Here is a 15,880-nt window from a genome sequence, read left to right as displayed (position 1 = left end):
CAACTCAACTCTCAGTTTATTAGTCTGTTGTACTGTGAGCAGAACGAGCTTGGATTCCATTAACAATACCACTCCTAGGTATGTATCCTCAAAAATATATTCCTGTGTTTATTGAAAACATGTACAAGAATGTTCATAGTGCATCAGTTCAGTTCAGTTGCTCAGTCGTGTCTGACTCTTTGAGACCCCATGGACTGCATCACAACAGACTTCCCTGTCCATCACCAGCTCCTGGAGTTTACTCAAACTCATGTCCACTGAGTTGGTGATGACATCCAGCAATCTCGTCCTCTGTCGTCCCCTTCTCCTTCCGCCTTCAATCTTTCCCAGCATCAGGGTCTTTTCAAATGAGTCAGTTCTTTGCATCAGGTGGTCAAAGCATTGGAGTTTCAGCTTCAGCATCAGTCCTTTCAAAGAACACCCAGGACTGATCTCCTTTAGGATGGACTGGTTGGATCTCCTTGCTATCCAAGGGACTCTTAGGAGTTTTCTCCAACACCACAGTTCAAAAGCATCAATTCTTCAGCATTCAATTTTCTTTATAGTCCAACTCTCACATCCATACATGACTACTGGAAAAACCATAGCTTTGACTAGGTGAGCCTTTGTGGGCAAAGTAATGTCTCTGCTTTTTAATATGCTGTCTACATTGGTCATAACTTTTCTTCCAAGGAGCAAACATCTTTACATTTCATGGCCGTAGTCACCATCTGCAGTGATTTGGGGGCCCCCCAAAATAAAGTCTGTCACTGTTTCCATTGTTTCCCCATCTATTTGCCATGAAGTGATGGGACCAGATGCCATAATCTTCATTTTCTGCATGTTGAGCTTTAAGCCAACTTTTTCACTCTCCTCTTTCACTTTCATCAAGAGGCTGTTTAGTTCTTCCTTGCTTCTGCCATAAGGGTGGTGTCATTTGCATATCTGAAGTTATTGATATTTCTCCTGGAAATCTTAATTCCAGTTTGTGCTTTATCCAGTCCAGCATTTCCCATGATGTACTCTGCATATAAGTTAAATCAGCAGGGTGACAATATATACAGCCTTGACATACTCCTTTCCCAATCTGGGACCAGTCTGTTGTTCCATGTCCAGTTCTAACTGTTGCTTCTTGACCTGCATACAGATTTCTCAGGAGACAGGTCAGGTGGTCTGGTAGTCCCATCTCTTTCAGAATTTTCCACAGTTTTTTGTGATCCACATAGTCAAAGGCTTTTGCATGGTCAATAAAGCAGAAGTAGATGTTTTTATGGAACTCTCTTGCTTTTTCGATGATCCAGCAGATGTTGGCAATTTTATCTCTGGTTCCTCAGACTTCTCTAAATCCAGCTTCAACATCTGGAAGTTCATGGTTCATGTACTGTTGAACCGTGGCTTGGAGAATTTTGAGCATTATTTTGCTAGCGTGTGAGATGAGTGCAATTGTGCGGTAGTTTGAACATTGTTTGGCATTGCCTTTCCTTGGGATTGGAATGAAAACTGACCTTTTACAGTCCTGTGGCCACTGTTGAGTTTTTCAGATTTGCTGGCATATTGAGTGCAGCACTTTCACAGCATTATCTTTTAGGATTTGAAATAGCTCAACTCGAATTCCATCACCTCCACTAGCTTTGTTCATAGTGATATTTCCTAAGGCCCACTTGACTTTGCATTCCAGGATGTCTGGCTTTATGTGAGTGATCACACCATCGTGATTATCTGGGTCGAGAAGATCTTTTCTGTATAGTTCTTCTGTGTATTCTTGCCACCTCTTCTTATTGTCTTCTGCTTCTGTTAAGTCCATACCATTTCTGTCCTTTATTGTGCCCATCTTTGCATGAAAAGTCCCTTGGTATCTCTAATTTTCTTGAAGAGATCTCTAGTCTTTCCCATTCTATTGTTTTCCTCTATTTCTTGGCATTGATCACTGGGGAAGGCTTTCTTATCTCTCCTTGCTCTTCTTTGGAACTCTGCATTCAAATGGGTATTTCTTTCCTTTTCTCCTTTGCCTTTCGCTTCTCTTCTTTTTATAGCTATTTGTAAGGCCTCATCAGACAAACATTTTGCCTCTTTGCATTTGTTTTTCTTGGGGATGGTCTTGATCACTGCCTCCTGTACAATGTCACGAATTTCTGTTCATAGTTCTTCAGGCACTCTGTCTATCAGATCTAATCCTTTGAATCTATTTGTCACTTCCACTGTATAAACATAAGGGATTTGATTTAGGTCACACCTGAATGGTCTAGTGGTTTTCACAGTTTCTTCAGTTTCAGTCTGAATTTGGCAATAAGGAGTTCATGATCTGAGCCGCAGTCAGCTCCAGGTCTTGGTTTTGCTGACTGTATAGAGCTTCTCCATCTTTGGCTGCAAAGAATATAATCAATCTGACTATGGTGTTGACCATATGGTGATGTCCACGTGCAGAGTGTTCTCTTGTGTTGTTGGAAGAGGGTGTTTGCTACGACCAGTGCATTCTCTTGGCAAAACTCTATTAGCCTTTGCCCTGCTTCATTCTGTACTCCAAGGCCAAATTTGCCCATTACTCCAGGTATTTCTTGACTTCCTACTTTTGCATTCCAGGCCCTATAATGAAAAGGACATCTTTTTTGAGTGTTAGTTCTAGAAGGTCTTGTAGGTCTTCATAGAACCATTCAACTTCAGCTTCTTCAGCATTACTAGTCAGGGCATAGACTTGGATTACTGTGATATTGAATGGTTTGCCTTGGAAACAAAGAGATCATTCTGTCGTTTTTGAGAATGCATCCAAGTACTGCATTTTGGACTCTTTTGTTGACTATGATGGCTACTCCATTTTTCCTAAGGGATTCTTGCCCACAGTAGTAGATATAATGGTCATCTGAGTTAAATTCACCCATTCCAGTCCATTTCAGTTCACTGATTCCTAAAATGTCAATGTTCACTCTTGCCATCTCTTGTTTGACCACTTCCAATTTGCCTTGTTTCACGGACCTAATACTCACTCCAGGTTCCTATGCAATATTGCTCTTTACAGCATCGGACTTTACTTCCATCACCAGTCGCATCCACAAGTGGGGGTTGTTTTTGCTTTGGCTCCATCTCTTCATTCTTTCTGGAGTTATTTCTCCACTGAGCTCTAGAAGCATACTGGGCACCTACTGACCTGGGGAGTTCATCTTTCAGTGACCTATCTTTTTGCCTTTTTATATCGTTCATGGGGTTCTCAAGGCAAGAATACTGAAGTAGTTTGCCATTCCCTTCTCCAGTGGACCACGTTTTGTCAGAACTCTCCACCACGACCCATCCGTCTTGGGTGGCCCTATACTGCATGTCTGATAGTTTCACTGAGTTAGACAAGGCTGTGGTCCATTTGATCAGATTGGTTAGCTGTCTGTGATTGTGGCTTTCAGTCTCTCTGCCCCCTGATGGAGAAGGAGAAGAGGCTTATGGAAGCTTCCTGATGGGAGAGACTGACGGGGAAACTGGGTCTTGTTTTGATGGGTGGGGCCATGCTCAGTAAATCTTTAATCCAATTTTCTGTTGAAGGGTGGGGCTGTGTTCCCTCCTTGTTATTTGACCTGAGACCAAACTATGGTGGAGGTAATGAAGATAATGGGGACTTCCTCCAAAAGGTCCCATGCACACACTGCTACACTCAGTGCCCCCAACCCTGCAGCAGGTCACTGCTGACCCATGCCTCCACCCTCCTGGACACTCATGAGCAAGCCTGGGTCAGTCTCTTGTGGGGTCGCTGCTCCTTTCTCCTGGGTCCTGGTGCACACAAGGTTCTGTTTGTGCCCTCCCAGAGTCTGTCCCCAGTCCTGTGTAAGTTCTGGTGGCTCTATGGTGGGGTTAATGGTGACCTCCTCCAAGAGGGCTTATGCCATACCCAGGTCTGCTGCACCCAGAGCCCCCACCCCTTGTGGCAGGCACACCTCCACAGGAGACACTCAAACACAGTACTGTCTCAGTCTCTGTGGGGTCTCTGGGTCCTGGTGCACACAAGGTTTGTTTGAGCCCTCTGAGTGTCTCTGGCGGATATGGGATTTGATTCTAAACTCAATTTCACCACTCCTACCATCTTGCTGGGGCTTATCCTTTGCCCTTGGACATGGGGTGTCTCCTCAAAGTTGCTCCAGGGCTGCAAAGTCACCGCTCCAGTGCCAAGCAGCCACAGCTCATAGTGCATACTTTACATACCCAAAAGTCTGAAATAACCTGACTGTTATGGATTGAATGTTTGTGTTCCCCCTTCATATGCTGAAGCTCTAACCCTGGCATGGCTATGTTTGGAGATGGGACTTCTAAGGAAGTAATTAAAGTTAAATGTGGTCAGTAGGGTGGGGCCCTAATCTGATAGGAACAATGTCCTTGCAAGAGACACCACAGAGCTCATTCTGCCTCCTTCTCTCCCCTGAAGGCCTTTTACAGGAAAGACCACATGAAGACAACAAACAGATATAAGTCAACTTAAGATTTAAGTTCAACTTAACTTCTGATTTAAGTTGGCTCCCAGAGGTAAAGACTCTCATCCAGTTGAAAGCATTCCTGAGGCTGTGAGTCAGCAGTGACCACCCTGGAGGATCACCCAGCTACGGTAAATGCCAGCACCTTACAGCCTCTGGAGAACCAAAAATGGCCCAGTGCTATTCTAATGTCTCCAGCTGTATCCAGAATGGGATGCCCAAGATTAAGGACTCTTCGCAGGAGCAACAGGACTGAGAATATGGCTCACAGTTTCTACTCCAAGCTCTGACAGCGTGATCATTCACGTCTCCCCACACAATGACTTCATTTAAGAGCAGGCCAGAAAACCATGGGAACTAGCACTGTGAATGTTAAGAAACAAAAATGAAATCTTGAGCTCCTACAAAGAAGAAAATCAGATGAACATCACCAATATGAGGCTGTGGTATTACATACAGGTGAGGGGCTATTAGTCACTTACTCTGCCTTTTCTAAGTAATTTTTTTGGGCTTTGTAACAGATGGTTGTTGTTGTTTAGTCTTTAAGCTGTGTTTGATGCTTTTGCTACCCCATGGATTATAGGCCACCAGGCTTCTCTGTCCATGGGATTTCCCAGGCAAGAACACTGGAGTGGGTTGCTATTTCTTTCTCCAGGGATCTTCCTGACCCAGGGATCAAACCCGAGTCTGCTGCATTGCACGTAGATTCTTTACCACTGAGCCACTGGGGAAGCCCAGGACAGATGGTTCAGTTCAGTTCAGTCGCTCAGTCGCGTTCGATTCTTCACAACCCCATGGACCACAACACGCCAGGCCTCCCTGTCCATCACCAACTCCCAGAGTCTAGTCAAACTCATCTCCATTGAGTCGGTGATGCCATCCAACCATCTCATCCTCTGTTATCCCCTTCTCCTCCTGCCTTCAATCTTTCCCAGCATTAGGGTCTTTTCAGATGAGTCAGCTCTTTGCATCAGGTGGCCAAAGTATCGGAGTTTCAGCTTCCACATCATTCCTTCCAATGAACACCCAGGACTGATCTCCTTTAGGATGGATTGGCTGGAACTCCTTGCAGTCCAAGGGACTCTCAAGAGTCTTCTCCAACACCACAGTTCAGAAGCATCAATTTTTCAGCTCTCAGACTTCTTTATAGTCCAACTCTCACATCCATACATGACTACTGGAAAAACCATAGCCTTGATGAGATGGACTTTTGTTGGCAAAGTAATGTCTCTGCTTTTTAGTATGCTGTCTAGGTTGGTCATAACTTTCCTTCCAAGGAGTAAGCATCTTTTAATTTTATGGCTACAGTCACCATCTGCAGTGATTTTGGAGCCCCCCAAAATAAACTCAGCCACTGTTTCCCCATTTATTTGCCGTGAAGTGATGGGACCGGATGCCATAATCTTAGTTTTTTGACTCTTGAGCTTTAAGCCAACTTTTTCACTCTCCTCTTTCACTTTTATCAAGAGGCTCGTTAGTTCGTCTTTACTTTCTGCCAGAAGGGTGGTGTCATCTGCATATATGATGTTATTGATATTTCTCCTGGCAATCTTGATTCCAGCTTGTGCTTCCCCCAGCCCAGCGTTTCTCAAGATGTACTCTGCATATAAGTTACAGTGGAAGTGAGAAATAGATTTAAGGGACTAGATCTGATAGAGTGCCTGATGAACAGATGCTTACCACAATTTAAAATAAGATGTCATTTTGCTTGTCACCCATGAAAACTCTTGAATGAAAGAAAACATAACGAGACAATTTCTATGAGAAAGGCGAGTTCATTCTTGCCCTGTGATTCTCTTTAATATTGCGGCCCTTCTGCAGCCACCACATTCACCTAGGGCCACTGAATCACCTTCTCTGGGTATCACTGTGCTCTGCAAATGCTTCTGAGATTTCCTCCAAGGGGACTGTGAGGATTTGCTCCTGTTCTGTCTCCGTTATGTTTCACCCATGCTCCAGACTTCCTCATCCAGCTGGTACCCAACAGTGCACAGGGCTGTTAGAAGTGCCGTGGGAGGTCCCTACGATGAGTAAATCCCCTCCCTTGGACTTCATCCCACACTAACTCCCATATCTGCTTCTTTATCTCAGACTGCTCCTGAACTCCAGACCCACATGTTCAACTGGATGCCAACTTTCCAAGTCTCAATAGGATTTGAGACTTTGCTTCTATGTCACCGCCAACCCCTCTTCCAGGGGTCTGTGTCTCCACATGGCACCACCATCTACCCACCATCAAGCAGGGTCATGCTTGACTCTTCTCTTTCTGCTATTGCCCCATCCAATCCATCAGTGAAATCTGTAGGACCTTCCTCAAAACAGATCCTGGTTCACATCTAGCTATTTCCTGCCACCTCCACTGCTACCCCCAAGGCTCTGGGCTATCTGCTGCTCTTCCTGCTCCGTTTTCCTCTGCAGAGTCCACTCTCAAAAGAACAGCCAGGACACGTCAGTGTGAATACAAACATGTCACCACCCCTTCTTAAAGCCCTCTTGGGGCTGCACAACCTCCCTACTGTTAACCCTGAGGCTCAGGAGTGCTCCCTGTCCCCTGGCTGCCATTCTATCACCTTCCTTTCCAACCCCGCCAGCCTTCATCCCATCTGCTCCCATATTCTGCCTTCCTTAAATGAGCCAAGGCTTTGAGTGTGTCCCATGGCTCATTCCTCCTTGCCCTCAAGAACCCTGCCTTGGGCTCCCTCCCTTCTCCTCGGAGCACCTACCGCATGGTCTTGTGCCGTATGGATGGTCTGCCTTATCATCTTTCTTCCCCACTAGAACCTCATCTCCATGAGGGCAACAACTTCACCTGCGTGGTTCATAATGATGAGATTTCCAGCACCTGGATGGGGTGTCTGTGGGACTGCAATTCAGGCTTGCTGTGGGTGCAGTTTTGGCAGCTGTCTTATCTCCTACATTAAGATGGAAGGAAGTGAGGCTCCAGCTGACCTGCAGGGCTGGGCTGACTGACGAGGCCTTCAAAAACCTGCACATGTTAGAACTTCTCTGTCAGACTCACTCCAATCCAACTCTCCTCCTGTGGAGACAGACTCAACAGCAAACTCCGAGGCGTCCCCACTTTTTCTGCACACGGTGACTGCACTGTGTGCAGTGACACAGACATGCCTCTGCCTTTGGACCCACATACTTGCTGAAGCATCATGCCATCTCATCCCATTCAGGGGTGTCCAAAAGGGGCAGGGGTGCCTGAAAGGGGCAGGAGCGCCAGACGTTGCTTTCCAAACCGAGAGACTCATGATCTCTGAGTCTTCTTAAGTGTGAACTCAGCAGGTTGAGAGACGAATACTTTCTTGAATTCTCAGACTAAATGAAGAATGTGAGGCACTTCTTTTCTCTCTCAGGGGGTCAGTGGCTTTATGTCCTGAAGACCTGGCCCTCCTGTCGTCCCCTCCTATCATGGGGCCGGAGTGGGTCATGTCTTCTGGGGTTTTAAGGCCTGCAGAGAATGGCACGCCCTCTCCTGTGGGTTTTGTGGGAGGTGAAGCTTCACCACTCGATACAGAGGCTCCTCAAACAGGTAGGGCTGCGTGTGTGCCTTGTGGAGCTGGGGAGCCACTCTGGACGCCTGCTCTGTGCTGGGCTCGGAGGGAATGGAGCTGGAGTATGGGCCTGGATCACATGAGCCCCCGGAGAGGGAGAAAAGTGCCCCACCCTGAGGCCCTGAGACAGAGTTTATATTTCCTTCCAAACACAACTTGCATTATGTCTTGAACAAGCAGATTTTTTTCACTAGATTTTTTTGAGATCCGTATTTCCGTCTCCCATAAACCCAGTAAATAGTACTGCTTATCAGCAGTTGATTCACAGTGATCTGAACACCTAACTACTGGACAAGGGAGCTGACGCGCTGCATGCGGCCATGTCGAGCAGCTCTCTCCCTGCTGTTCCTCCGCGGAGCTCTGCCTGCCCCATGCAGAGTGACAGCAGGGCCCGAGGGACCAAGCCGAGGCTGCCTCCCAGCTCCCCGGCTCTTCACCCAGCCGAGGTGGGGGGCTGCCTGGGCCTCAGCCAGATTCCCACCAGCACCCAGGCACAGAAACGGCCTGAAGGATGATCGGTCTACGGCTTAAAGAGAGGTACAGAGAAGTCGATGGATGGTAGGCAGCGGGGCAGAGAGGAATGCACATTTGTTCCACCCTCCACTATTTTCCAGTCTTCTCCTGCCTGTTCTCGGCAGAACCCTGATTTTCAGGCTCTCCCTGCCCGGGATCGTGGTCCTGAAGGCTGGGGCACTGGCCAGCCTCCAAAGGCCTCCTTCAGCACTGATGGGGTGCTGTCCGCAGCCCCTGAAAATTTTGGAGTCACAGGACACACACGCCATGCGCTTTGCCGGCTGCTTCCGTGACACCACAAGGCTGTTGGCAGGTTGACACTGACAGATTAATGAGAGAACAAACAACTCCCCAAGAGCCATTTGAAGGAGCAGAGGCTCAAGGTTTCACAGGCAGGAGAGGCTGAAGAGAAAGGTAGTGAAAGGAGGCAGGAAAGTGCACCCAGGTCAGAGGAAAACCCAAAATGCAAAGCAAGCCAGCTGACTCGTCATCGGAGAGTGAACATCTGCAAAGAGTCAAGCAGTGCCCCTTTAAAATGCTGGTTTGGGAGGTAAAAGGTAAGTAAAAATTAATATGTGATCCATCGGAAAAAAATAACAGAAAAGACCTTCCAAAAGAGCAGAAGCTCTTGCTGAGCATGATAAGGCTGGAGGAGAAGGCTGGTATGGTGGACTCCATGCCCTTTACCAGGACTGGGGCCTCAAGTGAGGCAGCAATTATCACTGCTACCGATCATGCTCGAGGCTGAACTCTGTCAAGCACTTGGCTACCATGGCCTTCAAGAGAAATTAGTTCATGAATTATTTTCCTTTGTAACTTACCCCAAGTTTCCCTTCTCTGAGACTAGTGAATATTAGGTTTAAACTATCTCATAGAGGCATCTTTAAAATAGCCAGCCTCTAGAGAGAGGGCTTTAGTGTTAGTTGTTCAGTTGTGTCCAACTCTTTGTGACCCCATGGACTATAGCCTTACGTGGACTGTAGCCTTCTAGGCTCCTCTGTTCATGGAATTCTCCAGGCAAGAATACTGGAGTGGGTTGCCATTTCCTCTTGCAGAGGACCTTCCCCACTGAAGTCAGGTCTCTGGCACTGTGGGCATATTCTTTACCATCTGAGCTACCGTGGCTAATCCAGAGAGAAGGCCTGGAGGTAAGACAGGACCAGGTGTGGCGGTTGCTCTCTGAGCTGCTTTTGGCAGCTGTGCAGCAGTGGAGAAAACAGTCACATCAGATCCAACACAGGTGTCGGGAATGTGGATCCTGTTATTAAGCCAAATACCCCGAGGGTGAGGCTTCCAAGTCCTGGGCTGAGACCTGGCTGCCAGCCTGCCCAGCACAAGTAAGGCCCCACTCACCACCAGCCCCTCTTCATCTTTGGGGATTTAGTGGCCCCACGGAGGATGCACAGGGGCCTGAGAAGAAGGCACAGGATCCTCTACACGCATGTCTGAGAAGCCCCAAACATGTGACTACGCAAAGATTTACACTGCAAATGATCATGAGGGAGACAGAGGCTGCCTGTCTCAGAAAGAACCAAGGTCTGTTTCAGAATTTGTTTGGAACGAGTTAGTTTATTCTTAGGAACTCCAAAGAAGACAAGTTTGGTTTACTCCCTGAGTCTTGTCCTCATCGGGATGTCAGAGAAACATTAAGGAGATCAGGAAACCAAAGTCAGGTTGTATGCTTCCTTAACCTGGAGCTGGGGGTGCAGGCATGGGTGGGGGAGGGCAGGAACAGTTCCACAGGGCATGGTGCTGTCTAATGCTCAGCCTCACCAGGCCGGCATCCATCCTTTTCAGGTCTTTGCAGAGGGGAAAACTGAGGCTGAGAGAGGCCATGAACTTGCCTGTGTCCACAGAAAGTGCCAGGGTCTCCTATTTCTCTCCAAGCGTAGGGTCTTTTGTCCAGGACCCACTTGGGCCATTGTGGTTGGATAGGAAAGGAGAGAAGTTAAGGCAAAGCAGCTTGGGGTTCTCTGGGGGGACCTGACCTGGCCAGGTTTGATTAGGAACAAAGAGAACTCTCAGGAGATCTGAGCACCACGTGCTCCTCACCCCACACCACTGGCACCAGGCGAGGGCCGGGCAGGGCCTGCAGGCACCCAAGTCGACAGAGCGTGGAGCTGGACCGCACATCCCTCTTGCCTCCACCCCCTCCTCCCGACCAGGGGGCCTGAATGGTGGGGGACTCACCCGCCTGCTCCAGGGCCACCATGGTTGCCTGTTCGATCAAGTCCCGTTCCACGAAGCTCCGGAAGTCCTCGCTGTACACACTCAGGTCCGGAAGCTGGAACGTGTAGATGGGCATCTCCAGCGGGAACTGCTCGCTGCTGCACTCGCTCGCCACGTGGGACCGTGCCAAGGACACGATGGCCGAGCTGGCGTGGGAGATCCCCCGCGAGAGCCGCTTCTCTGTGTGGGGGAATGTGAAGGGGGCTGAGTGAGGGGGGCTCTGTGGTTGTGCACACTAGCCCACATGTGCGCACACGAGCACGCAGGATGCATATGCACATGTAAACATACATGGCACACTCATGCAGCACACATGGACACATACACACATGTACACACTCGCCACACATGCAGAGGCACACCCATGGACACCTGCACACCCATTACCTCTCCCTCCCCAGCCTTGCCAGCTCCCAGTGTTCTCAGCAGGCCTCCTTCATGCTGGGTTAACATCACCATCACCTGGCACACGGCACTTAGTCAGGAAACCATTCAGAAGGAGGCAAAGGGCAAGTCTACCACACAAATATTCCTCAGCAGCTGTAAAGATCAGCAGCCTTGCTTCCTGGGTCTTAAGTTACATGGATCTCAGTTCAGCAGAGCTCTCGAGGCATGAAATTCTACACAGGGGACTTCCTTTGCTTTTATGCTTTTGCATTTTTAAAGTGAGAAGCAATCCACTGGGCTTTCTCCACAGTGGCTTGGATTTTAAGATAGGTCACCTCTACTAAAGTTACTCTTACAAACACACCCTGCAGGAAGATTCCCAGGACACAATTATTAACCCACTGCATGCCTCTATTCTGTCTGGATTTTCTGTTGTCATGGCAATCTTAAAAATTTTTATTTTGCCTAGGCTTTCCAACAAGGGATTAGAAATGCACTGTGGAACTTCTCTAAAATACAACCATTACTTTATTAGGAAGTCGACCATCTGATTTAAATGCTACCATCAAGAAGTAATATTTTAAAAAACATACTTATTTTTTAAAGCCCTGTGCTTAATAGCTAAAGAATTCTTAAATGTGTGATATTAGGAATAAGTTTTTAGTTTTACAATCAATATTTGTAACGATGAAGAATTCTTTTAGCAAGGCACTAGTCCTCTTTTAATTGTGCCCAGAAAACAAAATTCAGACTGGCATTTCAATGAATATTTTCTAATCTTTTCTACCTGTGGTAGACTCATTAGTACATGTGGTCACTTAAGTTGAATGGATTCCCACTCACATCAGCCTGCTCATGGGTCAGGTTCTGTGCTCTGCTGATGCCTCTCTGAGCCGTGCTTCTGCCCCTGCTGTGCTGGCAGGAAGCCCATGCCCACGCCTTCATCAAGAGGGGAAGCTCTAGTCCCCCACATGCAAGAGTAGTTGACAGCACTGCCATAAAGTAACTTTGCTAAAGCAGATGAAAAACAAGAGGCCTCTGACCCTGGTATAAGTTAACTTTAAGCTCAAATTTAATTCTCCGAGGCCTCATATATTTGCATGGTAAGTCTCAAGACAGAGTATTTCAAAACGGATAGTTCTGATTCACCTTCAATTTCATTCTGAGATGAATTCAAGATGATTAAAGTATGTTGTATTTTGAAGAAGGACAAGAAGAGAGATCAGACCACATAGGCCATGAGGAAGAGGAGCCAGGGAGCACACGGGCCAGTTGGTTGTCCTGTCCCCCAGGGCAGGGTAAGAGGAGACCCCATGCCCCTCTGCCCCTCACAGACCTTGCTGAGGTCACATTTCTTGCCACCAGCTACCTTTCTGGAATCTTGGAAAAGAGGAACTACCCCATCCTTCAAGACCCAACAGTTTGCTTGAACACCCAAGGTAACATGAACCCACATTGCTCTCAGCAGAGGCAAGGTGCTGGGCAAGGTCATCCATATGTCTCATGGCTTATCAATCAGCATCTATTGCCAACTGATGAGGACCTTGCAAACGCTGTGACTCATAGTATAAATTGATGCTATTAAGCCACTCTAAATATTAATATTTGGAATCTGAGGGGAAAAGTCCTTTTGAACTAAAAGTGAATTATGTTAAAGATCACAAAACAAGAAACAGATGCTCTGAATTCTAACTCCTTCCAACCGCCACGTCCATGAATGCACATACATAATCACACAGACACACACTCACATGCACATACACTCACAAACGGATTCTTTAAACATTAATTCAGCAATTCTTCTTTTGGAATTATAAATAAAATACAACAGGAATTACCATGTTCAAAGTTATGCCCCAGAGAAATACAGAGAGATTTAAAAAAAATACTGAGGGAATATACAGAATTTTCTGACCCTTGTCAAAGCCAGCTCAAGCACTTATGATTTAGTATAGCAGAAGGAACTATATTCAATATCCTGTGATGAACCACAAAGGAAACGAACGTAAAAAGAATGTATACATACGTATAACTGAATCACTTTGCTGTATAGCAGAAATTAACACATTATGAATCAGCTGTATTTCAATAAAAATAAATAATGAAATTAAAAAACCCACACTAACAAAAAGCTATCTATGATTTAGGTCAGGGGATGTGTATTAAGTCTGTTTTCTTATTTTCTGTATTCTGGAGGCTCTGGCATCTGGGGCCTCTCTGAATGGGGAGAGAATTTCTCTACGGAATTATCCAATTCTTAGATACTTAGATTCTCAGGACTCACCCAGGACAAACCAATTCAGAGCCCATACTCTGGATCACCTCCTCTATCTGGCTCACACCAGCAGGCCATTTCACTGCCCTAATTAGCCCTGGGCCAGGTGCCAGACAACAAGAGATGGCCCTTACGCCCGCCAAGAGCTGCTGAAATTACTCACGCCAGCCAATCCTAAGTCTGTTTACCCTGTCTTGTCTTTCCCACTGAAACACAACACAGGCTGCTGCCCTTGTTTTCCTCTGTCCCTTCTGCCTTCTGACCAACCCTGGTGCTTCACCGTGTGACTCTACAGGGTGTGTCAAGCCTCCTGTTTCCAGGGAGCTGTGAGTGTAAGACTGTCTTCTAGGACAGTCGTGTCCCTGTCTGTGTGTCTCATCATATCTGATTAAAACAAGTCCTGGGCCATTTTAAAGCAGGTAGACAAAAATCTTCCTGACCCAGGGATCGCCCTCGGGTCTCCTGCACTGCAGGCGGACTCTACCGTCTGAGCCACCAGGGAAGCCAACTTTTCTAAAAGGGACGGATATACATATTTTAGGCTTTGTGGGCCATACAATTCTCAGTCACAACTACTCAACTCTGTCTTTGCAGCATGAAAGCAGCCATAGGCAGTGAATAAACAATGGGTTCCAATAAAACTTTACTGAGAAAACAGGCAGCGGCCAGATGTGGTTCGTAAGTTATTGTTGTTGATTTAGAATATGGAGGGCTTTATCTTCCATTTTAGGAGATTGTGATTTCAGGAAGAATTCAATTAAAGGATATATAAAGATCTAATTCAGAAACTACAATTTCTACTTGTTAAAAATACAGGGCATCCTTGGTGGTCTAGTGGTTAACAAGCCACCGTGCAATGCAGGAGATGCTGGTTCGACCCCTGGTTTGGAAAGATTCCACATGCTTCAGGCCAACTGAGCTGTGTGCCGTAACCAGTGAGCCCACAGCTACTGAAGCCCACGTGCCCTAGGGCCTATGCTCTGCAACAAGAGCAGCCACCACAATGAGAAGCCTGCTTGGCACAACTAGAGAAAGCCCACTCAGCAATGAAGACCCAGCACACCCAAATTAAACAAATAAATAAAAATACATATGTTTGTTCATAAGGCTCAGTTAATGACATTATGTTATGATAGACTTCTGTTTTTTTTTTTCTCTGATAAAAATAAGAAGTAGCGAGTATCCGTATAAGGCCCTGATTCTGCTAATCTGTCTGAAAACAGAGAGAAGGGTCTTTCTAGCCCCTTCCCTGGGAGGATAAAATAATGGGTTAGATTGTTTGCTGCTCAGAAAGAGCAGGAACTGCCAAGCTGTCAGCTCTCTGGATTTCGACTGCGTGAGAGATGCTGGGAGGCTGTCCGATGTGGTGCTGAAGGAGCACACAGTCACAGAAAGACCAAGCTAAATGATTAGAAGAGGTCAGATCGGAGGGCAGAATGAAGGAGAATTTAAGAATGGGATAACAAGATGGCCAAGTCAGTGGCCACACCTCAACACCCTCTTCCTAACCCATCCAGGAGGCCCACAGGAGTAGATGGGTGGGAATGGGCTGGGTTCCATGGGTGAGGGCTGAGGGCAGGTGTTCTGGCTTTTCCTCCCCCAAGCTAGCCCTGTGGGGATAACTGCCTGAGCCATCACCACCACAATGCAGGCCAGCCACTGCCATGGCCGAAGCCCCTGGAGGAGCATCAGGGCAAATCCCGTGGAACCGGGCACCAACCACAACAGGAACAGGTGGGCTGGCCCCAAGCCTTCTTTCTTTTCTCCCGCACTCCCTGTGAGCTGACAGTTACGACAGAAAGTGGAAGCTCCTGCAAATGAGTAATTTCTAGAACAGAGGAGCTGAGAGGTTCCCTGAGCATAAAGCCAACTGTGGCAAGGAGAGCCAGTGGAGAACATTTTGAGCTCATATTAAAGCATTCAGAGCTAGCCACTTTGAGTGCACTTCCCTCCATGCTCTCATTCAGAGGAACACAAAACAGAGCCCAGGCTTTTGTCCTTTTCCCCCGATACCATGAGCTAAGATGGCTCATAACTGCAAGGTACTGTGTGCTCACAGGCAAAATTTAGGAAACAGCTCAGCAGTGAGAACATGGTTATAGAAAGTTCACAAAGCACTTGGGCTGGAATGCATCAGGAGGACAAGGTTTTAAAATAAACTTAGTAGATATGTTCAAAGAGATAGAATATTACATTGTTGTGAAATAATAAAAATAATGGGAAAGTGCAAATTTGGAATGAGAAATGCTGATTGACAGAACGGTTCACATGAAGAAGTTAGAAGAGCAAGTCAAGGGAATCTCTTAGAAGACATGAAAATGAGATGCAGAAAGACAATGGAGGAGTGGAATGGTTTTAAAGGAAAAGAATTTGGATCCAGATTGTTATTCTACCAAACAAAAATTTAAGCATATCATGTAAACATCTTTAGCTTCTGATGGCCTTAGGAGACTGTTGTCTAAACAAGCAATAAAAAGAACCTAAATACAGTA

At 46.7% G+C, this 15,880-nt stretch overlaps 1 protein-coding gene across 1 annotated transcript in view; it reads right to left on the bottom strand.

The window, feature by feature from the left end:
• The window catches only part of OTUD7A (OTU deubiquitinase 7A), a 162,195-nt gene that overhangs the window by 59,916 nt on the left and 86,399 nt on the right, over nt 1–15,880 (bottom strand). The window contains exon 4 of the mRNA XM_052659938.1: nt 10,688–10,906. Within this exon, the coding sequence (XP_052515898.1) occupies nt 10,688–10,906 (219 nt within the window). The remainder of the gene's footprint in view (nt 1–10,687; nt 10,907–15,880) is intronic.

This window comes from Budorcas taxicolor, chromosome 21 (assembly GCF_023091745.1).
Source record: "Budorcas taxicolor isolate Tak-1 chromosome 21, Takin1.1, whole genome shotgun sequence".
NCBI lineage: Eukaryota > Metazoa > Chordata > Mammalia > Artiodactyla > Bovidae > Budorcas > Budorcas taxicolor.
The sequence above is the reverse complement of the archived record's forward strand: the minus strand, read 5'-3'. Positions and strand labels throughout refer to the sequence as shown.